Below are 21,869 nucleotides of genomic sequence, written 5' to 3' on the forward strand. Positions count from 1 at the left end.
TTTATGGTGGCCTTGTTGACCGTCTTTCTTTGAGTCGATTTGTTCTCTATCTCTGTATACTTGCACTGTATGTATATTGATGGTATACTTGCACAGTCTATGTATATTGATGGTATACCTGTATAGACAAGAGCGCTGCCAGTAAAAATTGTGTATAACTTGTGGTCATCATAAAATAAACAAGATGGTTGAGAAAAAAAAATGTAAACACCCATGAATATATTTTATTAAATACTGTGCAGTGACAGACAAGGACACCCATCAGTTTGGAGTTATAAGCATATTAACATGGAGCTATTTTTTTTATCAAGACATCACAGTACGTATGAGGCACTTAGTAAACAATACAATATTATTATTTGACCAAAAGCGTGAAAAACAAAGAGCTACACCCGAGGCACAACACATTATTGCTATACACGTGGAGGTGAATTATTATTATTATTGTTATTATTGGTGATGGTAGTGGATAAAACAACTCCATAATTTATCTACACACAGCTGCTGCTTCTTTCCATCGCCTCTACTCTTCTTGCCTCTCAATTCCCTTCCTCCTAATTTCTCATCTCTCTCACTTCTCTCACATCCCTCACTCTTGTCTCTCACCTTCCCCCAACATCTCACTGCTTCCTAGTCCCTTCCTTTTAACTTGTCAGTACCTGTCAGCCTTCCAGTCTATCGGCCTTGTTACCTGCCATCCCCTTAAACACTCACCTGTGTGGCTCAGGTTGGTACCTCACCTGGGCTGGCTGGTGCTATACCTAAAAAGTACACACACACACACACACACACATACCCACACACACACACACACAGTACACACACACACACACACACACACATACACACACACACACACACACACCTATATCCACTAATAGTCGTACCGTTGCTTAAGACAGTGGAGTGGTTAGGAAGATTCACACGACCTGAAATATGAATAATAGACACCCAGGGTCAGGTCAGGTCAGGTCAGGTCAATGTCTTCGGCCCTTAAACACCCAGAAATAACTCTTGGTGTGAGAGCGTGACGCCGTGGGAGCAACGTGACAGGTTTTCCAATACGGTTCCTTACACTGTATATATAGTTTAAGCTTCTTATGTACTATGTGACTAGCTCAAACTCCTGGACACACGTACTGTAGTTTAGAAGTCAATGTCTCGCGTCCAGGATTATTTACCCTAATGGTAATGTAACATACAAAATTAAGTACATACTCAATGTACAGTACAGTATTCTAAATTTTTAATAACATATAAAAGTACTTACTGAGTCTACACTATAAAAAATGAATATGATTTAATAAGTCACAAAAATATAAACATCTTTTTCAATGTATCAAATGAGTATATCAAAGTTATGTAAAAAGAAATTTAAGTGACTAATGAGTTCTATTACAACAAGACGACAGTTATAGACGTAATATCAACACTGGTTTCATCATCACGTGGAGGTGAAAAAAAATTGGGTTAACTACTAAAAGTCTAATGATGGAGATGATGATGATGATTATATATATATTTTTTTTTTAGTTATTAGTGCCAGGATTAATGACAGCGAGGGTGTTGATGATGGATGGCACTGTCTGGGTTACAGCTTCCCTCACCACTACCACCACTCATTACACTCACTTAATTACTCACTAGTGACTCTCTGCTCACCACATATTCTAGGGGAAGATTTTACCTAAGGCGGTGACGAAATATGGGGTGATGTTTACATAAGGCTATGACGTCATATGAGGTGATGTTTACAAAAGGCTATGACGTCATATGAGGTGATGTTTACAAAAGGCGGTGACGTCATATGAGGTGATGTTTACATTTGACGATGACGTCAAATTGATGGCAAATAGGCTGTGACGTCATATAAAATAATGACATCACTTAAGGCGGTGATAATACTTAAGAAATTGACATCTTATGAGGTGGTGTCGTCACACAGCATGGAGACGTTAGTGATGGTGTCGTTTAGTGTTGTTCTTTATAACGCTTATACAAAAATACTATACATTTTATGCTAAAGACGGTCAGTAGTGAATGGTGAGGCGGCGGCGGGGCACGTGAGGCTGAAAGACTTAAAGACAACTACGAAGGCAACTACCAACAACTTCTGACGTCACGCGCGTAAACAAAGGCGTCGGTCGAATCACCACCAGGAGGCCAGCCGTATGATCCACCAAGCTGAGGTGGATCATGTATACAGTAGTAAGGCAATCCATTAGTAGCTTGTGTGAAGAAGGCACGTGTGGAGTCGACTGTAAATGACTTGGTGGTGAGGGCGTGGTGGTGGGGTAAGGGTGTGGTGGTTGGTAGTGAGGGTGTGGTGATTGGGGTGAGGGTGTGGTGGTGGTGGTGAGGGTGTGGTGGTTGGGTGAGGGGGTGGTGGTGGTGGTGGTGGAGTGAGGGGCGTGTTGGAGGGGTAAGGGCGTAGTGGGGGTGAGAGCGTGGTGGTGCTGGTGGTAGTGAGGGAGGTGGTGGAGAAGTGAGGGACGTATTGGTGTAATGAGGGGGTGTGGTGGACTCTCCTCCACATTACAGCACTACACACCTCACCCTCACCCTGTTCTCATCAGCCAATAAGATTTTTCATTAACACAGCTTCAGAAATGTCCTGAGTTTGGATTCGATGAACATACACGTTAAGTCCATATTCTATAATCCACCATTAACACTTTTTTTTTCATCTCACTGAATTTTATATATACACACAGTTCATACGTATAATATTACACTATACCCAATTTTGTTATCTTACAATTATAAATCATTTTTTCTGATAACTCATGTATATACAGAAATTTGTTGTGTTGAGTAGCAAAGTGTCACATAGCACATACACTGTACCAACACTTATGGTTCAGTTGTGGGGGGAGGGAAGCGCACTGATCTAGCCTGCTACCTGCTACCTCCTGTCTCTTCTCTCTCCTCGTCACACACACTGGTCTTCTTGTAGGCTGGTACTGTAGCTTTCTGGTAGATCTACACTTTTATTGGTGGTGTCTTGTAGTCCTCATATAGGGGTGTCAGGTGATCTCATAGTCCTTTAGCTGTATTCGTTATCGTAGGCTTGTACGTACTGTAGTCTTCTAAAGGGTGTGTAGTGTAGTGGGCAGTCATCATACCCAGCAGCTGTGGTGTGGTGTGGTGTGGTGCAGTGTGGTACGGTGTGTGGTGTGAAGAGAACCAATAACTCCATGTCAACATATATAAGGAACTATACAACAAGACGTGTACAGTAGTCCCCCCCCCCAGGCTTGAGCGATGCACCACCTCTGGTAACATGGATCCGAGATATGGAGGTTACCGCCGTGATGCCTTTGGAGTGAGGGGAGGAGGAGGGGGGGGGGGTATCTGAGGTGACGGTCAGGTGTAGCAAACAGGAGATGAAGGTGTGAGGATACTGGAGGAGTCAGATATGCAAGAGAGTAAATAGTGATGTGGAGGTTCCTCGTTATCCCCTAGTCCTTCTTTATCTCTCTCTCTCTCTTCTTCTTCTCTTCCTAGTCCGTCAACTGTATTTTGATCACCCTCTCCTTCTGTAAATGTAAAGAAAGAGAGTTAGTGGCATAAAAACTTAGTCCTATACAGAAAAAGAAAATAAACTTTGATGGTGTGTTTGAGGATGGAGGGTCGGTGTTCAAGGTTAGTATCATCTTGACTCAGGTTGGTCACGACACCTTCATTAGTGTGTGTTACCTGGGATGGATGTGATATACTGTACTGTACTGTAGGGATACACCTGTAATATCTAATTGACCATCTATACCTGTATGTCTGTTACTTTTTCTTCTTTATACCTACACACACACACACACCTTACACACACACACACACACACACACACACACACACACACGCAGCCTCATGTATCCTCTCCTAACAGCCTCATGTATCTCTATGTATCAGTGTCTGTGTATATGTGTGTGTGTGTGTGTATATATCTGTGTGTTTATGTGTATGTATCTGTGCATGTATTTGTGTATGTGTGTGTGTGTGTGTGTGTGTGTGTGTGTGTGTGTGTGTGTGTGTGTGTGTGTGTGTGTACGTATCTGTGACTTGCTTAATAATACATGATGTCGGTCACCTGAAAATAAGACACCCCCAGCTTATATTACCTAAAGATTAAACACCCTAACCTAACCTAACCTAACACAACAATAAGATACAACAACCCTAACCACAACTATTCTATTAACACTTTTCCCGGATACTGTCGATAAGGAGAAAGATCTGTAGGCGTTGTGCTAGGTCAGTCACTGAAGGCGGCGCAATAAGTGGGGGCAGCAGTGAGCAAAGCAAACCGAGATTTGGAAATTATAAAGTGTACCTTCGAATAGAAAGGTAAGAAAAATGTTCCTTCAACTGTTTAAATCTCAAATGCATCCCAGTCTGGATTACTGTATAGGGACATAGAAGCCCTACCTCCAGAAAAATCCAACATCCTTAGAAAAGATGTGACACAGAACGACTAAGATGATTCCGGAACTATGTCATCTCAATTATCCCAGTAGAGTGAGGGCCATAGGACTAACAACCCTTCAGACAAAACACAACAGGGCAGATCTCATTGAAAGATTGAAAATCCTGAAAGGGATGGAAAACGTGAACCCGGGACATTTCTTTGTCACACACCACCAACACGAGAGGACATAACTAGAAGCTCGTCAAGCTATCATACAGAACAACATTAAGGAAATACTTATTCACGCAGAGGCTGGTAGACCTATGGAACGGTCTACCGGCCCAGGCTGTGGAATGAAGCGTCGTGCTGAGCTTCAAAATAGCCCTTACATAATTATCAAGAACAATGGGGGGATCCTACACAGGCCACTGCGTTCCTTCCCTTGGCATGGCCACCTAGTGGGTGTCCATTAGATAAATAACGTAAAGATAAACTTGGCCTAACCTAATCTAACCTAACATGATCTAACTTAATCGAATATGGTCTGACTTAACCTAACATGATCTAACTTAAGCTAACATGATCTAACTTAACCTAACCTAATCAAGGGTATTTTAAAATAATATATAACCTAACCTAACTCTCTCTAGGCAGAGTTAGGTTGTTTGAATAATCCAGGTGAAGTGAGCTGCGGTGTGACTAATCCGTGATCCAAATTGTTTTCCTACTTTGTATGAGATGAAGATATGTTAACCTTTTTGGGGACATAGACGGTGAGGATGCCATCTTTGGAGAGAGCCGAGTCGATGTCCTCCTCGCGGGTGTTCTTGGGGATGTGGAAGTTCCTGTTGAAGGTCCTGGTGGTGGTATTGCCGCGTTGGGTGGTTGAGAGGCGGCCCTTTACCGTCAAGTGCTTGTCGTCTTGCAGCACCTCGATCTCTCCCTGTACATACTCCTCCACGTCCATCACCAGCTGTAACACAATACACAGGTCAGCCTCCAGCCTCAGTACTTCACTTCTACACCAATAAATACATCGATATTTTGAGTAAATTCTCCACCACCATCACTTAACACCTTAATAGATACGTCAGTAAATATACGTCAGGTGCCACGCTGGGGAGTGTATGTTGAGGGGGGACTCGGTGTGAAGGGGTCAGGCGTGAGAGTGTGTATAGGAATACTGGGCCTTCATTCCTCTCTGTTGGTGGTAGTAGTGGTGATGTTGGGGATGGTGGTGGTGGTGGTGCTACATATTTTATCACCACACACCACAAACAATATATATATATAAGAATGTAAATTTGTCCCTATTATCCCAAAATAAGAGATGGTATAATTATATACTCTTGTAATCTGCAAGACAGTGACTACGCCCACATCTACCCCGCCTTGAAACACCTGTCCACGTTGTCTAGACCCATAAACCCCACCCACGCTGTGTCGACCCATACATCCTGCCCACGCTATGTAGACCCCATATACCCAGCCCACTCTGTCTACGCTGTGTCAACCCATACACCCCACCCCGCCCACACCGTGTACACCTACACAGTCAAGTTACCATGATACATCCCGCCCACACCGTCCACATATACGGTGATGGCCGCCTCCCACGAGAAGGTCGTAACAGCAAACAGTGGTGGCAGGCATCTCGGTGATAGTGCGACCTTAAGAGATGAGGGAAGTGTGTAGCCCCTGCCAGGTGACCCCCCCCCCCTCGGTATACCACAAGGTTAAAGGAATTTTTAGGTATATTTCTAAATATATCAAGGTTAAGGCGCCGCCTAACCTAACTTAACTTATCAGGGGGTTAAGGCACCGCCTAACCTAACCAAACTTATCTGGGGGATAAGGCGCCACCTAACTTAACCTAACTTATCAGGGGGTTAAGGAGCCACCTAACTTAACCTAACTTATCAGGCGGTTAAGGCGCCACCTAACTTATCAGGGGGTTAAGGCGCCACCTAACCTAACCTAACTTATCAGGGTTAAGGCGCCACCTTCATTATAACGTTCATTGTGTTCAAGAGAAGTTTGAAACGAAGTTCTTAATCTGTGTATTACGACTAAATTTATATTTTTTTTTTATATTAAGGTACCTTTAATTTAGGGTTAAGACAACGACCTGATGATTTGATTCTCTTTTGTTTCAGGTGATAATGAAGGAGGTTCGTTCACTTATAGTTTGTATAAGACCTTTTAAGTTACAATAGTTCACAGCATCTATAGGTTGAGACGTCACGTATCTGTATATGATTCTCTCACTTTAATTCTACTTAACTGTACTTATTTCTCATTTGTACTGATATTCTTTTTAATTACGTTTTCTAAGATGCTCGCGTTGTTCGTCGTATTAAAAGATATGTGAGTTATAGGGATTCATTTTAGTGTACGTAGATGCGTTGTAGATTTTGTCTTGGCCGAACACTTTTTCAGGAATTCAGATGGAGTCAGTTTAAGCTGTGGGCCCCACAAGACTAATGAAGGGCAGCTTAGTAAACTTAGGTGTGACTCAACGCTTGGCCCTCGTCCAAGGCTTTCAATGTCGGGGGATCTTTCATCAATTTACTCTTGTGGCATTTTTATTTCAATGTCTCAGGTATCACGCCCCTCTCCCCCTTCCTCCTTCCTTACCTTGCTCCCTCCACCCTTTCCCTACATTCCTCCCTCCCCCCCCTTTCCTTCCTCTCTCCCTATCTTCCTTTCTCCCTCCCTCTCTTTCTCTCTTTCTCTTTTCCTTCCTCTCCCTCCCTCCCTTCTTCCCCTCTCTCCCTCCCTCCCACAAGTATTGACCTCTAAAAGTGTTTTAATGTTGACACGAGAATGGCTCCTGTAAATACGTCTGCTGATAGCTGATTAATGTCAACTGTGACCCATATCGATTATCAGATTATCATACGATGTGTTATCATGTCTTATCTTAACATCTTATCTGTCTATAGTTGGTGTTTACTGTTTACATGCTTATTATTTTTATATGATAGATTTTATTGGAGGTTAATGTTGAAGTTTGTTGGTGTAATTTGGGTTGGTTTATGGGCTAGCTTCTCGAGGTGTTAGGCTCTCATCGTGCCATATACTGTCTGCCTCTACCACGACCTGTCATGTTGTCTGCCTCTAGTCTACCACGACCTGTCATGTTGTCTGCCACCAGAACCAGCTGTCACCCTTCACTTTTCACACTATACATATGATACACACACACACACACACACACACACACACACACACACACACACACACACACACACACACACACACACACACACACACACACACACACACACACACACACACACACACACACACACACACACACACACACACACACACACACACACACACACACACACACACACACACACACACACACACAGGATATATTTGTGAGATATTTGTGGCCACGTATTCAAACATGTCTTGCTTTCGAGAGCAGAACAGAACAGGACAAGCACTGGGCAGGAAAATTTAGATTACTTGCCACCATTCTTCACTTATGACGAAGATGACAACCAATATAGGATAATGTTACCCAGACAGACCTTTACCATAATTAATTAGCCAGACTATCCTTAACCAATTTACGAGGGCCATTGATCTATTTACATTTTCTTATTACTTCAGAAACATCAATATATAGAGATTTGAGAACGATATCAGTACGCAGATATTACGCTTGGTCTCTGTAAACTGTTTATGAACGTTTGTGCTGAAGGAGGGGGGTAGGGGGGTGAGGGGTGGAAGGTGTTGTTGGGTGGAGGTGAGGGGGAAGGGTGGGTGGGTGGGGAGGGGGGGGGTGTCAGGACAGGTTATGGTAACGAGGGGCTCAAGGCAGAGTCAACACACCAGGAGTGATGATTCATCTCTCCACACACACACACACACACACACACACACACACACACACACACACACACACATACATGCGTACATGTGTTTATATATGACTGCCTTTCACATCAATATATAAATTTGTGCCTCATTTTCCTCCGTTTTCTTTGAGGTCTTCCCCTCGTATCTCTAATGGGGTAAAATCCTCACACAGCAGTTAATAGAATAGTTCAACAGTCTGTCGTGTTTATGATAATGTTCCGATGTTAACTTTGTTCCAGCCTATTTCCAACCATTTGGCTTGTTTGCACATTTAACAAACATACTATGTCCCTCCGTTTATTGTTTGCACGAATTCCAGTGTTGTTTATGCGACCTATTAACTTCGGTGTTTGGCTGTGTGTTGTTCTGACTCACTACTCGTACACCTGACGTCTGTTTTAGTCTGACTCACTACTCGTACACCTGACGTCTGTGTTGTTCTGACTCACCTACTCGTACACCTGACGTCTGTGTTGTTCTGACTCACCTACTCGTACACCTGACGTCTGTTTTAGTCTTACTCACTACTCGTACACCTGACGTCTGTTTTAGTCTTACTCACTACTCGTACACCTGACGTCTGTTTTAGTCTTACTCACTACTCGTACACCTGACGTCTGTGTTGTTCTGACTCCTGCTCGTACCTTGACGTCTGTGTTGTTCCTGACTCTACTCGTACACCTGACGTCTGTGTTGTTCTGACTCACTACTCGTACACCTGACGTCTGTTTTAGTCTGACTCACTACTCGTACACCTGACGTCTGTGTTAGTCTGACTCACCTACTCGTACACCTGACGTCTGTTTTAGTCTGACTCACTACTCGTACACCTGACGTCTGTGTTAGTCTGGCTCACTACTCGTACACCTGACGTCTGTTTTAGTCTGACTCACTACTCGTACACCTGACGTCTGTGTTAGTCTGGCTCACTACTCGTACACATGACGCCACACCCTATCAGAACAAGTACCTCTGGGGGATGTCCACTAAACTGAACGAGCAATTGATAAGACTCAGATAATTTACGCTTTTGGTGTAGTGAGGTGAAAGGTCAAAAGCTTATGTAAGAAGTGAGTTTTTTTTTGTAGAGTCAGGTGAGTGAGGACGTGGGTTAGGTAGGTACCGAGGGTGCCTGACTCATACGTTCCGTCTCTATCTACTGTAGGAGTTCGTCTGAGTTGAAGGTCGAATAGCAACACTGGTGAGAGTTGTTTTTCGTAGGTCGTCAGGTTCTTGTACTAAAACACTCGCCGCTATAAAAAAAATAGGTTTACGATTTTGACAACCCTACCGAAACAATTAGGGTATTTAATCACTAAGGTGAAATAAGCTGTGGTTCGTAAATTTCATGAGATCCGTTGAGTGATATATCTGAAGGAGAGACGAGCGAGTCAGAGAAAGTCTTTAGGTGTGATGTATGGAGCAGCTCAGCCTCACTGCTTGACAACTCTCCCCCTGTAGACTCCCAAACAAGGCGGTCCTGGCTCATGTTGTGCGGCCGAGGGTGGAACACTGCCAGGCGACCACAGCTACACACACACAATCAGGAGGTCAGCTGTACTAACTCACGTGTCACTGGCATACAAGGTCCATAACAGGATATTTAGTTAAGATATATCATGATTCAAACAGCTCAATTAGTGGAAAGGTCCAGTAAACATTGCGAAAATGAGATATCGACTAGCAGGACAATATGGGGGCAGCAGCTGTTGATGTACCAGTGAGTCTTCAACACACACGTGCAAAGTTCAACCATGACATCAGGTGTCCAGGATAACACCGCCTACTGTTATCATTATGTTATTGTCTTTGTATGTAATCACCTCGTGGGGGTAGAACTTGGAGTACTCGGGAAACAAGGTTACACGTATACGCATCCCAGTGTAAGATCTTCCGGGTTAGGTTTGGTTTGGTTAGGTTAGGTTAGGTTTGGTTTGGTTAGGTTAGATATAAACAGAAACTTAATCAATACAATGTCACTATTTTTTTCCAAAGATAGAGGATAATTAACACGTACTCAGTGATTACTCTTGGGTTGATGATAACCAAGACAGTGCAGTATGGTGTATTAGTATTTTTATTATTATTATGGTGTGTGTGTAGTGTGTGTGTGTGTGTGTTTAGTGTGTGTGTGTGTGTGTGTGTGTGTGTGTGTGTGTGTGTGTGTGTGTGTGTAGTCGTATATCTAGGTAATACAGTTATTTTACCCGTTCCTGGTGACTTGGGTGTTGCCTGATGGAAGTTACGTAAGGTGACGGGGTGGGAGGGTGGTGGTGTTTGGGTGTTGGCTGCCCCCACACACACACCCACACACCATCTATACGGTAGTGCTCTGAAAACTACTGTATAAAGAACACGGCTGATAAACTTCTCTATTATTCAGACAACACCCTAACAACCTTAACCTAACCTAACCTAACCTAACCTACCTAACTTCACCACCTAACCTAACTAACCTAATAACACCTCCTAACCTAACCTAACCTAACCTAACCTAACCTAACCTACCTAACTTCAACCTAACCTAACCAGTTCTAACTAAACCAGATGAATAAACTTTAACCTTATACCTAACCTAACAAACCCTAACCCAACAAACATGGTATTTTTTAGTTAAGTGAGATTATATTTTAGACATGCTTGGTTCGTGTAAGCTATTGAGAAAAATTCAGCGATCGTCATGTTCAACAGTGTGTGTGTGTGTGTGTGTGTGTGTGTGTGTGTGTGTGTGTGCGGTGCTCAGGTAATTGCTCAGTATGTTTTAGCTCAGCAGTAGGGATATAGAGGCGGCAACAAGGGTCTCAGGTGTCTCCTCCCCCTCCCCCGTAATACTAACACAAGGGTGAGGGAGGGAGAGGTGAGGTGGGGAAGTGGGTAGGTGGGTGGTGAGGGAGGGAGGGAGGGAGGGAAGGAGAAATGAGTGAGTTAAGGAGGAGAGGGAGGAAGGAGGAAATGAGTGAGTTAGGAGGGAGGAGGAGGAAGGAGAAATGAGGTGTGTTGGGGAAGGAAGGGAAATACTGTGTTAGTGATGGGAGGAGGAGGGTGAGTTAGGAAGGAGGAGGAGGTGAGTTAGGAAGGAGGGAGGGAGGGTGAGTTAGGGAGGGAGGGAGGGTGAGTTAGGAGGGAGGAGGAGGGTGAGTTAGGAAGGAGGGGAGGAGGGTGAGTTAGGAGGGAGGAGGGAGGGTGAGTTAGGAAGGAGGGAGGAGGGTGAGTTAGGAGGAGGAGGGAGGTGAGGTTTAGGAGGGAGGGAGGGAGGTGAGTTAGGAGGGAGGAGGGTGAGCCACGATGACGACTTCAGGTCTCACTTTTGTCAACAACAGAAACAGAAAACGGAAAACACCAAACAACATAGAAACAGGAGGTAAACTTAAAATAAAGCAAAGAAAATACACGATAAACAAAATAATTATCAGTAGTTTATTTCGTTTTTTGGGGGAGTGAGGGGGTGAAGGACCCCTCCTTCACCCCTTTATGAATCATCGTCTAATTTCTCTCTAAATATATATGTATCCTGGTTACGTTGGGTTAAGTTAGGTTGGGTTAGGTGGTTTTGGGTTAGGTTAAGTTTGGATTAGGATAAGTTCAGTTTATATTGGGTTAAAGTTAGTTTAGGTTAAGGTTAGGTTAGGTTAGGTTAAGGTTTGGTTAATGTTTCTTGTGTTTGATCATTGAGTGACCACATACCACTCCAGGCTACACACACACACACACACACACACACACTTCATCGTTCGTATTCTGTCACTTGTGTTTTGTAGGTGAGGAGGAGGAGGGAGGAGGAAGGAGGAGGAGGAGGAAGGAGGAGGAGGAGGAGGAGGAGGAGGAGGAGGAGGAGGAGGAGGAGGAGGAGTCTCATGATGTAATAAGAAACAAGAGGCAGTCTTGTAAAGTGTAATAGAATCCTCTCTATCAGTCTCTTCTCTCACTGTCAGTCTCTTCTCTCTCTGTCAGTCTGTTCTCTCACTGTCAATCTCTTCTTCTCTCTCACTGTCAGTCTCTTCTCTCACTGTCAGTCTCTTCTCTCTCACTCATCATTCTTCTCTCACTATCAGTCTCTTCTCTCTCACTGTCAGTCTCGTTTCTTATTCTTCTCTACCTCCTCCCCCCCCCTCCTCCTTCCATCTCGCCTCTCCATCTCGCCTCTCCTTCTCTCCCTCCTTCTCTCCCTCCTCTCTCTCCTCTGGGTCTTGTCCTGGACCGTGGTGACGTCCATAGTTTTCCTAGTACATTTTCCTAGTATTTTTCTTCTTGTGACTAAACATTACTGAACATGCCACACACACCACACACACACACACACACACACACACACACACACACACACACACACACACACACACACCCACACACACACACACACACACACACACACACACACACACACACACACACACACACACACACACACACACACACACACACACACACACACACACACACACACACACACACACACACACACACACACACACCACACACACACACCACACACACACACACACACACACACACACACACACACACACACACACACCCACACACACACCATATAATTTAATGTATTAGCTTCCTAAAATTTTACGTCTTTGAGGAATGATAAATATTTACACAAACATGGCAGTGGAGACTGGGCAGGTGTGCTCAACAAGTCTAGTGGTGATGGGTGGTAGTGGTGGTGGTAATGGTAGTGGTGGTAATGGAGGTGGTGGTGGTCGTGGTGGTGGTGGTGGTGGAGTGGTGTGGTGGTGGGTGGTGTTGAAGTGGTGGTAATGGAGGTGGGTGGTGGTGGTGGTGGTAATGGTGGTAGTGGGTGTAAGTGGTGGTGGTCTGTGGTGGTGGTGGTGGTGGGTGGTAGTGGTGGTGGGTGGGTTTGGTGGGTGGGTGGGTTTGAGTGGTGGTGGTGGGTGAATTCCTCCTCAAAGTTTACCAGTACCTGCCAGCTCATCATACTAGCAGGTTTCCGTACATAAACACTAGGCGGATCACTGAAGATCTTAGCCTCCGTTCCAAGCTTGTTCTTGAAGATTAAACCTTAACGTTAACCTAATCCGACATAAACAACCCAATCTGATGTAATTTAACCCAAACTAACGTAATATTGTATAACCTAACCTAACCAAACCTAACCTACCCGCGTCAGGTAATAAAGGAAGGAGATGGCTGACGGAAGAAAATTCTAGAAGCGCCACTTATTACCTCTTGTATCCTAGGAACTGTGGAGGTGGGTAGTGGGCAGCCTGCATCACCCCACACAACAACAGCAACACGCGAGAGTCCATATGTACACCTGTTATGTTCCACCTGACACACCTGTTGCCGTAATGAACACCCCGTAGTGTCAGCCATGTTGCTATCTGACGAAGACGCCGTATAGTGTCAGTCACTCTGTCAGCTACTATACGTTAGGGAGGAGTCATTTAGTCAGCTGTAGTGTCCGGAAATAGCGAAGTATAAGGACGAGGGAGGGCGGAGGAGACGAAAGGTGCGGGCGGGGTCAACCACTTGCCGCCCACACTAGTCAGAGCCACTATGTCCACTACGCCCTTGTGTAGCCACCTGAGTCCACCCGCTGTTACAAGTGTTTACTGATCACCGCTGTTAACCTCAGCTAACAGTGAGAGAGAGAGAAATCACGCACACCACACGCACACACACACCATCGTCATCATCATCTTATCATCATCATCATCATCACACCTTAACCTCCAGATTTAACATTACAATTTAACTTCCCCGTTGACCAGGGCAGTACAGACTTCCTTTTAACACAGGGTTGATATTTTGGGTAGTGCCTCTCTGCGTGTGTGTGTGTGTGTCTGTCTTATTTTCAGCTACACTCCGTCATAATACGCTCGTTCGACACCAGGGTATGATGTATGATGGTGTGTGTGTGTGTGTGTGTGTGTGTGTGTGTGTGTGTGTGTGTGTGTGTGTGTGTGTACCAAAGTAGTAGTAGTGATGCCTTCTATTTTGCTGAAGCTTCTCACTAATGTCTGTTAACAGTAAACCAAGTACAGAACCCCAGATCTAATTCTCTCTCACAGGTCAAGGTCACGGGGAGGTCAAAGGTCTGAAATGACAGTGTATGTATGTATGTATGTATGTATGTAATGTGTATGATTATTGGCTTTACATTGTTAGGTTCTGGGATCACCTGAAAATTAGGCCCACAGCTTATGTGGGTGTGGAGGTTAGGTTAGGTTAGGTTAGGTTATGTTACGTTACGTTACGGCCCATTTGATCTGTAACTCCTAACACCTTCTCCTCCCTGCCCCCAGAGACAACACCCTCCCCTCACCCAGACAACCTCTCCCCCAGAAACAAGACTTTCCCTCCTCCCTCCCTCCCCCTTCCTAGAGACAACACCCCTCTCCTCTAGAGACAACACCTTCCTCTCCCCTCCCTCAGTGTACAGGTGGTAAGTGCTGCCCCCTCCCCCACCCATGTCACCCGCCACGCCCATGTCTTAGCGTTTACTTTTACTCACAAATCACCGCTGTGAGTGTTAAGTTTATTGTGTTAAGCGGCGGTAAACACAACAGCCACCACCGTAAAAACTAACGTTGCCACTCCCACCGCCCCTCTCTCATCGCGTGTCGACATATAAAGTAATTAATTCTCTTCTATCATGAACTACACCTGTATTTAAGGTTTGATTTATTTTGTCTTGTATTCATGCATAAAATAGGTATTCTTGTTGCTGTTAAATAATAATTAAGTTTGTAGTCAAATAACGTTACTAAGGTTTGTCTGGGAGGTGATGGTAAGTTATTTTAAAATTCTTAACAGTTTTTATTCTCTGTTTGTGGTCTAATTAAACTCTTAATCTATACGTAAACTCAGCCGTATTTTAGGTGGAGGTGTCTGATCCCTTGTTTTAATGGCTATAAAACCCACATTAATTATGGATCCAATGAATTTACCTTAAACCCCGATTTATACTCTGACGGCCCACATTCACTTGTTTTACGCTGTGGTGCATTGTGGGAACTTTGGCGCCATTATTGCTAGATTTTGCTGGTACTAATGGTGTTAAATCCTGTGTTACGATAGCATTGGCGGGGGTTAGGTTAGCATTTGGAGGTTCAATTATCATCTGTAATAATCCGGGTTTCCTAATCTGTCTGAGATCTGAAAGGTTTGGTGGTAAAAATATTGGATGTGTGTTGAACAGTGAACGTGTGTGTGTGGGTGTGTGATGGTGTAGTTTGGTGAGCGTGTAGGTGTGTGGTGGAGGAGTGTGTGTGTGTGTGTGTGTGTGTGTGTGTGTGTGTGTGTGTGTGTGTGTGTGTGTCCATTTGCAGGTGAAAGTAACAACATACAGGAGTGAAGACATACATAGGAACAAGAACAAGTAACATTACAACACTGTGAACGAGGGGCGCTTATGTTAGGTCGTTTAAAACGGGTGTGTTGTGTTGTGCTGTGTTGTGTTGTGTTGTGCTGTGTTGTGTTGTGTATGCTATAGGTGTGGTGGTCTTCATGGTTCAACTCAAAAGGTACACACACACACACACACACACACACACACACACACACACACACACACACACACACACACACACACACACACACACACGTAACATTATATAGCAGATAAATAGCATCCATCCTAATATATTAAGAGGTGGAGGTAGTGTAGTGGGGACAGTTGTTATAGTGGTAGTGATGATGGTAGTGGTAGCAGAGGTCGTGGTAGTAGTGGTTGTGGGGTGTCTGATGCCAAGTCTTCACACCTCGCCTCAACAACAACAACAACAATCAATACTTTCATCTTATTAAAATATTCTCTCACTTCATCTCTACATCTCTCATTTCATCTCTACATCTCTCATTTCATCTCAACATCTCTCACTTCATCTCTACATCCTACTTCATCTCTCACTCTCTCCTTCATCTCCATCTCTCACTTCATCCCTACATCTCTCACTTCATCTCTACATCTCTCACTTCATCTCTACATCTCTCACTTCATCTCTACATCTGTCACTTCATCTCTACATCTCTCACTTCATCTCTCATCTGTCACTTCATCTCTACATCTGTCACTTCATCTCTACATCTCACTTCATCTCCCATCTCTCACTTCATCTCTACATCTCTCACTTCATCTCTACATCTCTCACTTCATCTCTACGTCTCTCACTTCATCTCTACATCTCTCACTTCATCTCTACATCTCTCACTTCATCTCTACATCTCTCACTTCATCTCTACATCTCTCACTTCATCTCTACATCTCTCACTTCATCTCTACATCTCTCACTTCATCTCTACATCTCTCACTTCATCTCTACATCTCTCACTTCATCTCTACATCTCTCACAAGGAATATATCTTTTATTTTACCCTCCTCCTTCCTTTTACGACTCGACCCCTCTTAAGTTATAACTCGAGGTATTCTCTTCAGTGTTCATGGACGAGTCTCAGCTAAATACTCGAGCCTTGTATGTCAAGGTCAATAGGTATTAGTATTCTTTATATACATAATTATTAAGACCAAAACTATTATTCAACTTTTTGTTTGAATTAATTTTGCTCGTAATTGATTTAAAAAGTTTTCTGAGTGGTGTTAAATGTATTGGTCGACACAAACAACAATACAACATAAACAAACACAACATAAACAAATAAACAACAAACAAAGCACACACACACACACACACACACACACACACACACACACACACACACACACACACACACTGTTTTTGACCAATGAAATAAGAGGATATGAAACAGGAAAATATTTCACAAGGCCGCACTTAACACCAGCAGTCAGGCCACCTTAGAAAGAGTATTGTCATGGCACACACAAACACACACACACACACACACACACACACCGCTCTCTCCACACAAACATGCACTCACTCACCTCTCACACCTTCACAAAACACACTCGCCCCAGCCACCTACACACACACACACACACACACACACACACACACACACACACACACACACACACGAGCACTTTCTGTGTCTGATACTTGTCTGATGATCTTGTAGTGTAGTGTTCTTAATGAAGGAAGGGTATATTGTGTGTTGTATCTGGTGCTAGACACGCCAGGATGCAAGGGAGAATGTGACACGTTCTGCAACACTTGTGGAGGAGTCTTGCAACATCAACAAATTGACATGTAATCCATGAAAATATGACAATGTTTTCATCTCTGATTCAAGTTGATAAAAATGAACAAATTTCATATAAGTTTGCGCTGGTGAGTCGAGTTGGTGTCTGATACCTTCATTTGTAGTTACAAGTATATGAACAAAGTGATCAGTGTTTACATACCTTATATCTGTCCTCCTCCTCGGTGAAGCAGATGGTCTCACTGTCGGGCTGAAGGCGCTCTCGTAATCTCCGGAATAATTTTTGGTGGAAGGGTGAGGCAGGCGGCGGCTCTGACGGCGCGGCAGGAGGAGGCGTGCGTCGGGCAGTGCGGGCGGGCGAGGGTCTTCGGGCAGCAGACCCGCCCTGGCTATAATTGTCTGCTAGTGGTCGACCTGACTTGGCAGAGGCATAAGTGGTGCGGCCGTCATCCCGGGCGGCAGACGGGACACCCTCAGTACTTGAGGTGCTGCCGCGGCGAGGCGAGGAACTACTTCTACTTCTGCTGCTGAATGTGGAGTTGTAGTAGTTGTTGGTCTTAGTGGGTGACCTTGAGGGTGACTCCCGCGTGGGTGTACTTCTGGAGAGGGAAGATCTCCTGGGTGAGTCGGGTGCTCTCCTGGGTGAGTCGGGTGCTCTCCTGGGTGAGTCGGGTGCTCTCCTGGGTGAATCAGGCGCTCTCCTGGGTGACGGGGGCGGGCTGGAAGGCACCCGTGTCCCTCGTCGCTGCTGCAAGGGCGGTGACTCCTGCTTGTTGCTCCATGCCTCCCGCATCTTGCGAACATTGTCAGACAACACATGGCTGAATCCGCTGTATCTTTTCGAGGTATCTGACTTTTGTCTGACGTATGGTGGCAACGGTGGCTCTTCCTGTGGTGTGGTTGAGTGCTCACGTGGTCTGTGTGGACGTGTGGGCGTGGAGGGTGTTTGTGGTGTTGACGAAACCTTGCTCCTGGTGGAGGCAGCGGCGACACTTGGTGAGGAGGATGGAGTGTAGCGTGGAGAGTCGGAGCCGTCCCCGTGAGAAGAGGCCGCCCATCCTCTCGCGGCTGGAGGGGCGGCGCGGTGCTCGGGTGGGCTGGGCCTGGTGTGCGAGGGTGCGTGGTGGCGCCTCCTGGGGGGACGGGGGGGCCTCAGAACCCCCACCTCGCCCGCTCTCTCGCGCACAACCCATGACGTCACTACTCTGTATTTCTGGACTCTTTACTATTGTGGGACGCACCTCCTCACACTCAGTGACGTCATCAGTATCGTCAACAGCCTCAATGAGCAGAGAGTCGTTACGAGTGGGCGGTGTAGCAACATGTGTATGGGCGGTGCGGGTGGGCTTGTGACGGGGTCGTCCTGGGCGGCCAGCAGGCCCAAGCAAGGGTATAGAGAGGCAGCCCTCTACTACACCTTCGGCTTCCTCGCCTTTACCTTTATTGTGTTGTGTATGGTCCTCCTCCTGTATCTCCACGAAGTTGGACTCCGGCGAGCTCCGGGTGTCGATGTTTGGAGCCAAGTTAAATCCAGACCGTTTAGAGGTAGTACCGGTAGACTTTACTTTGTCTCTCTTTATTGCACTGTGCTTGTCTCTGCCTAAATCATTCACCACCAGGGAGTCATTAGCGGCACTCGCCGATAATCTCCTCGTTTCTTCGATGACTCGCTCAGCTTGACTGATGATCTCATCGACGTCTGGATCGGAGTCTGATGGAGATGTGGAGGACAAGAGTGGGCTGGGCTTTGGTTTAGACCCGCCCGTAACGCTGCCACTGCCGATACCATGAGGCTGAGCGCGTGAGTCAGCACCGCCACCTCTGCTGGAAGAGTGCTGCTGGAACGGGTCAGGGCCGAGATTCAGCGCACTTGAGTTGCCAGCTGCGGCCTTGTCTGCCAGATGGGGCACCTTCCACCCGCCCTTACTGTCAACACCACCCTCACTATCCGCACTCGATGTTGCATTACTATTGTCTTCACTTGTACTTGTACTCACCTGACTAGAAGAAGTGCTAGACTTGTCATCGTCCACTATCACAAGACTATTAACACCTTTACCCCGACGCTGATGGAGTGGCACCCCAGTAGCTGTGTGGCGACCGCGAGAGGCTGTGTCCTCGGGTACCCTGCTGGTGGTGGGGACAGTCTTGGTCGCCTCTACCTCCACAGGAATGTAGTGCACGTCGGTGATACCAGGTGAAGATTCACTTGTCGGAGTTATGTGACTGAGAAATCTGTCCTTCAGAGCATCCACTGGGCTGCTTTTCCTCAGGTCCTTCAGAAGAGTTCCTTCATGCGTCACGTTAAGACTGGTAGGGCGAGGACGGGGACCAGGTGCATCGTTCGTCTGAAGTTTGGACACCTTAGTTGATAGGTCATCAGAGCTGCCTTCCAGGTCGAGGTTCATGGGTATGTGTTGCCTTATGGCGTCGCCCTGTGCGCTATTGGGCAGGACGAGACTGACCGGCCTGGTGTTATCCCTGGCCCGCGCCCCGCCGCCTCTACCTCCGCCACCATCACCACTACCTCGCCGTGGCACCCCGGACACGTTTTCCGATACGCTAGACCCGCTCACCTGTTGCATTCCTGGCTTGTCTGCCTCGTAACGTGTAGTCTTCTTGGTTTGCGTTACACACGGGTCTTGGTGTGTAGTAAAGTCTTTAGCGTATTTGGCACCATGACCATTTAGCCCTGACCTTGTGGCTAACCTCTCGTCTGCATATACGGGGGGCGGGGTTGTAGGTGGCTTCCCTCCCACGCCCACTGTCGTCCCTCGCTCCCCTGCCACCCACTCGCTGCCTTCACTGGACACAGAGGTTGGGCGTTTGTTTACCTCCTCATGTGGTGAGTTCCTGCTGCTGGCTACCTGTTGGGGGAAAGAATGAAGTGAAACACCTTGGAAGCGACCTGTTACGACAAGAGGACCAAAACCATGACAGTATCAACCAGAGGGGTCACCATGTGTGTAACTTCAAGAAAAGTAGGACACGGAGCCGGCAGTGAGTGGCCCCTCCAGTACACTATGACTCCCAGGTGGTTGGGAACCTAGGAACTGTGATCAGTGTCAACACAGCTGCAGGAGGTCATGGTGATGATATTGAAGATCAAGATTATTACTACACTCAAACACATCATCTGTCTTATCGAGTATTATCAACACTTATTAATACTCACTCCCTCACAACTCTCCCACCAGAACCTCACCTCACTTATGGATAGAATAGTTTTAGATATTACAATGGCAGTAGGAGAGAAGAGTGAGGACCTCAGGACGGGGATGAATGAGCGCGGTGTGAAAGGCTTCCTCCGCTAGTAGTAAGAGGATGAAGGACGGTCCTCTCCTACACCTGCGTCACTCAGTATCGCCATTAACTATAGCCTTAAATGGTAACCGTCTTACCTGGTGTGGTGTGAGTGTGGTGGTGGCGGGGGTGTGGTAGGGATGCTGGAGGTGTGGTAGAGGGGTTGTGTGGTGATGAAGGTGTGGTAAGGGTGGTGGAAGTGTGGTAAGGGGTGGTGTGGGGGTGGAGGTGTTGAAGGGCGGTAGTGTGGGTGGTGGAGGTGTGGTAAGGGGTGGTGTGGGGGTGGAGGTGTTGAAGGGCGGTAGTGTGGATGGTGGAGGTGTGGTATGGGTGAGGGTGCACGCAGGGTATGGATGCTCCAGCACCTAACCTCACCACCATGGCAAGTGTGGGTGGCTATGACAGTAGAAGCGAGGCGGGTTGGTGTAATTTTAGCGTGTGTGTGTGGGCCTGGATGACGGGAACGGTGTGGCACCTCTCACTCCCCCTCACCCCCAATACACCACCCCTCACCACCTCCCTTCCCCCTCTCCTCACCCCACCATTCACCACCTCCTCCCTCCTTCACCCCACACAACACCACCTCCCTCATCCACCAACACCTCTACCTTCCTCCCTCCCCCACCCCCACAACACCACCCATCACCTCCTCCCCCATCCCCACAACACCACCTTGTTCAGCGTCATGTACAGACCATAGAGACCCCTGAAGAATCTTACCTAACATAATATTTACCTTCGGGTTCCAGCATTCACAACAACTGGGGGTCACCTGAAGATTAACCACCCTGACGCTACCTCGCGGGGTAGGATGGCGTTAAGTTAGGTTAATGTTTAGGTTGGGTGATTAACTACACATTTGACCTTGACCTTGACCCCCCGCCACGCCCCCTAAATATAACAGCTTGGAGGTTGACATGACGAATAAATGGAAGAAATTTGAACTCTGTTACTCTTCTTCTTTAAAAAGAAATGTTGTGGTGCTTCCTACTGGTGTGACTGACGGTGCAGGAGACGTATGGCATCACCTGAAAATTAGCCCCTCCCCAAGTTTATTTAACCTGATGCTAACCCAACCCCCAGATGAAATAACCTGAGAGGGGGTAATCGCCAGGTAATTGGAAGTATGACAGGCTGCAAGATGGCCAATGTTGGGAAACTACCACGTACAGTACATAGCCGGAAATGA

The 21,869-nt window shown here is 46.2% G+C and overlaps 2 protein-coding genes across 3 annotated transcripts in view; both read right to left on the bottom strand.

Moving 5' to 3' along the window:
- Positions 1-204: 204 nt before the first annotated feature.
- LOC121866441 (heat shock protein beta-1-like) lies at positions 205-18,318 on the bottom strand. Its single transcript, XM_042366109.1, has 3 exons — positions 17,580-18,318; positions 5,160-5,378; positions 205-3,539 (listed from the first exon to the last, which is right to left on the bottom strand). The coding sequence occupies exons 1-3, from the start codon at positions 18,168-18,170 to the stop codon at positions 3,504-3,506; spliced, it is 846 nt and encodes a 281-aa protein (XP_042222043.1). The 5' UTR covers positions 18,171-18,318; the 3' UTR covers positions 205-3,503.
- LOC121866440 (serine-rich adhesin for platelets-like) overlaps positions 18,286-21,869 on the bottom strand; it is a 37,359-nt gene continuing 33,775 nt past the window's right edge. For both annotated transcript variants that reach the window (XM_042366108.1, XM_042366107.1), the window contains one exon: positions 18,286-20,244. In XM_042366108.1, coding sequence (XP_042222042.1) covers positions 18,286-20,244 — 1,959 coding nt within the window. The remainder of the gene's footprint in view (positions 20,245-21,869) is intronic.

This window comes from Homarus americanus, unplaced genomic scaffold, assembly GCF_018991925.1.
Source record: "Homarus americanus isolate GMGI-L3 unplaced genomic scaffold, GMGI_Hamer_2.0 scaffold16430, whole genome shotgun sequence".
NCBI lineage: Eukaryota > Metazoa > Arthropoda > Malacostraca > Decapoda > Nephropidae > Homarus > Homarus americanus.